The sequence below is a fragment of the Buceros rhinoceros genome, unplaced genomic scaffold (assembly GCF_000710305.1).
Source record: "Buceros rhinoceros silvestris isolate BGI_N320 unplaced genomic scaffold, ASM71030v1 scaffold46631, whole genome shotgun sequence".
Classification (NCBI taxonomy): Eukaryota; Metazoa; Chordata; class Aves; order Bucerotiformes; family Bucerotidae; genus Buceros; species Buceros rhinoceros.
In genome coordinates this window covers 12,860-15,444 of record NW_010394561.1, presented here as the reverse complement: position 1 = coordinate 15,444, position 2,585 = coordinate 12,860, and the positions used below count along the sequence as shown (strand labels likewise).

Genomic DNA, 2,585 nt, shown 5'->3' with positions numbered 1-2,585 from the left:
GTACAGGAGTGAAGGAAGCTATGCGTAATAACTGCTGTTAACATCTCGTGGGTGTGTAGCTTAGGACCATGCCCTATGGATTTTATATAGTTAATGTGTATTAATATTTCAGCAAGTATCTGTAATAGTTCACCAGGTATCTGTAGTACTGTATAAGGACTCGGAGGAAAACTTACTTGCTACTGCCTTGGCTGTAGAACCCAGTATCTTTGTAAGTAGGTTATTACTGATAAAATAAAATGCATTTATACAGCATTATTATTTCATTAGCATTCAAAACGTGCTTTGTTTTATTAAAAAACCCCAACCAAGCACCCTGGAAGATTACTTATATAGGCAAGAATAAATATCAAGCCATTATTAATATTTTTATTTCTAATTATTCCAATAAGAATTTCCATCTCTACTGGCCATCACACAGGTGCTAAACCTTTTTGAACTACTTTATTAACTTCGAGCTTTAAGTTGAAATCTGTTTCAATGTTGAGCAAAATCATACTGATACCTGTTTTCTCCTCCCCAACCCCCCTTGCCCCTTGTTTACCAGGATGGTACGAAACAAAAGCGGGAACGGAAGAAGACCGTGTCGTTTAGCAGTATGCCAACGGAGAAAAAGATCAGCAGTGCAAGTGACTGTATAAATGCAATGGTTGAAGGCTCTGAGCTCAGAAAGATTCGATCCAACTCTAGGGTGTATCACCGATACTTTCTTTTAGATGCAGATATGCAGTCTCTACGCTGGGAACCTTCGAAAAAAGATTCTGAAAAAGCAAAGATCGATATTAAATCAATCAAAGAAGTAAGAACAGGAAAAAATACAGATATTTTTCGGAGCAATGGAATATATGATCAGATATCAGAAGACTGTGCATTTTCAATTATCTATGGAGAAAACTATGAGTCACTAGATCTTGTTGCTAACTCAGCAGACGTTGCAAACATTTGGGTTACTGGCTTAAGATACCTGATTTCTTATGGAAAACATACTCTAGATATGATAGAAAGTACTCAAGATAATATGCGGACTTCATGGCTTTCACAAATGTTCAGTGAATCAGATGTAGATAATTTGGGACATATACCCCTGTGTAATGCTGTACAGTTTATAAAAGACTTAAATCCTGGTTTGAAAACTAATAAAATTGAACTAAAATTCAAGGAGTTACATAGATCCAAGGAAAAAACAGGTACTGAAGTAACAAAAGAAGAGTTCATTGAAGTTTTTCATGAGCTTTGTACCAGACCTGAAATCTATTTCCTGTTGGTTCAGTTTTCAAGCAATAAAGAATTCCTAGATACCAAGGACCTCATGATGTTTTTAGAAGCAGAACAGGGGATGGCACATGTTACAGAAGAAATAAGCCTTGAAATTATTCAGAAGTACGAGCCAGCCAAAGAGGGCCAGGAAAAGGGTTGTCTTTCTATAGATGGGTTTACAAATTACCTTACTTCACCAGACTGCCACATATTTGATCCAGAACATAAAAAAGTTTGTCAAGATATGAAACAACCTTTATCTCATTATTTTATAAATTCATCTCACAATACATACTTGATAGAGGATCAGTTTCGAGGTCCCTCTGACATCACAGGTTACATTCGTGCTCTTAAAATGGGTTGTCGAAGTGTTGAGCTGGATGTATGGGATGGTCCAGATAATGAGCCTGTGATTTACACAGGGCATACAATGACATCACAGATTGTCTTCCGTAGTGTGATTGACATTATTAATAAGTATGCATTTTTTGCTTCAGAATACCCTCTTATTTTGTGTTTAGAAAATCATTGTTCTATTAAGCAGCAGAAAGTGATGGTACAACACATGAAGAAAATTTTGGGGGACAAACTACATACACAGTCTCCAAATATTGAAGAGTCTTACCTTCCATCTCCAGAATCACTTAAAGGGAAAATATTAATTAAAGCAAAGAAGCTTTCCTCTAATTGTTCTGGACTAGAGGGAGACGTTACAGATGAAGATGAAGGAGCAGAAATGTCACAGAGAGTGGGGAAAGAGGGAGTAGAACAGCAGAACTCAATGACGGGGAAGCGATTTCAGCTGTGCAAAGAACTCTCTGAGTTGGTAAGCATATGTAAATCAGTTCAGTTCAAAGAGTTTCAAGTTTCATTTCAGCTCCAGAAGTACTGGGAAGTGTGCTCGTTTAATGAAGTGCTTGCTAGCAAATACGCCAATGAAAACCCGGGAGACTTTGTAAATTATAACAAACGTTTTCTTGCGAGAGTTTTCCCCAGCCCTATGAGGATTGACTCAAGTAATATGAATCCCCAGGACTTCTGGAAATGCGGTTGTCAGATAGTGGCAATGAACTTTCAGACGCCTGGCTTAATGATGGATCTTAATATTGGTTGGTTTCGACAAAATGGAAACTGTGGCTACGTCCTTCGTCCTGCTATCATGAGGGAGGAAGTATCTTTCTTCAGCGCGAATACAAAAGACACCGTGCCTGGAGTTTCACCTCAACTGCTTCATATTAAAATCATTAGTGGGCAAAACTTTCCTAAACCCAAAGGATCAGGTGCCAAAGGTGATGTTGTGGATCCTTATGTCTATGTTGAAATACCTG

The 2,585-nt window shown here is 37.9% G+C and overlaps 1 protein-coding gene across 1 annotated transcript in view; it reads left to right on the top strand.

Annotated features, from left to right (window-relative positions):
* Positions 1-550: 550 nt before the first annotated feature.
* Positions 551-2,585, top strand: part of PLCL2 (phospholipase C-like 2) — a gene marked incomplete at its 3' end in the record, with an annotated part of 5,885 nt that continues 3,850 nt past the window's right edge. Inside the window, exon 1 of the mRNA XM_010145243.1 lies at positions 551-2,581. Coding sequence (XP_010143545.1) covers positions 599-2,581 — 1,983 coding nt within the window. The remainder of the gene's footprint in view (positions 2,582-2,585) is intronic.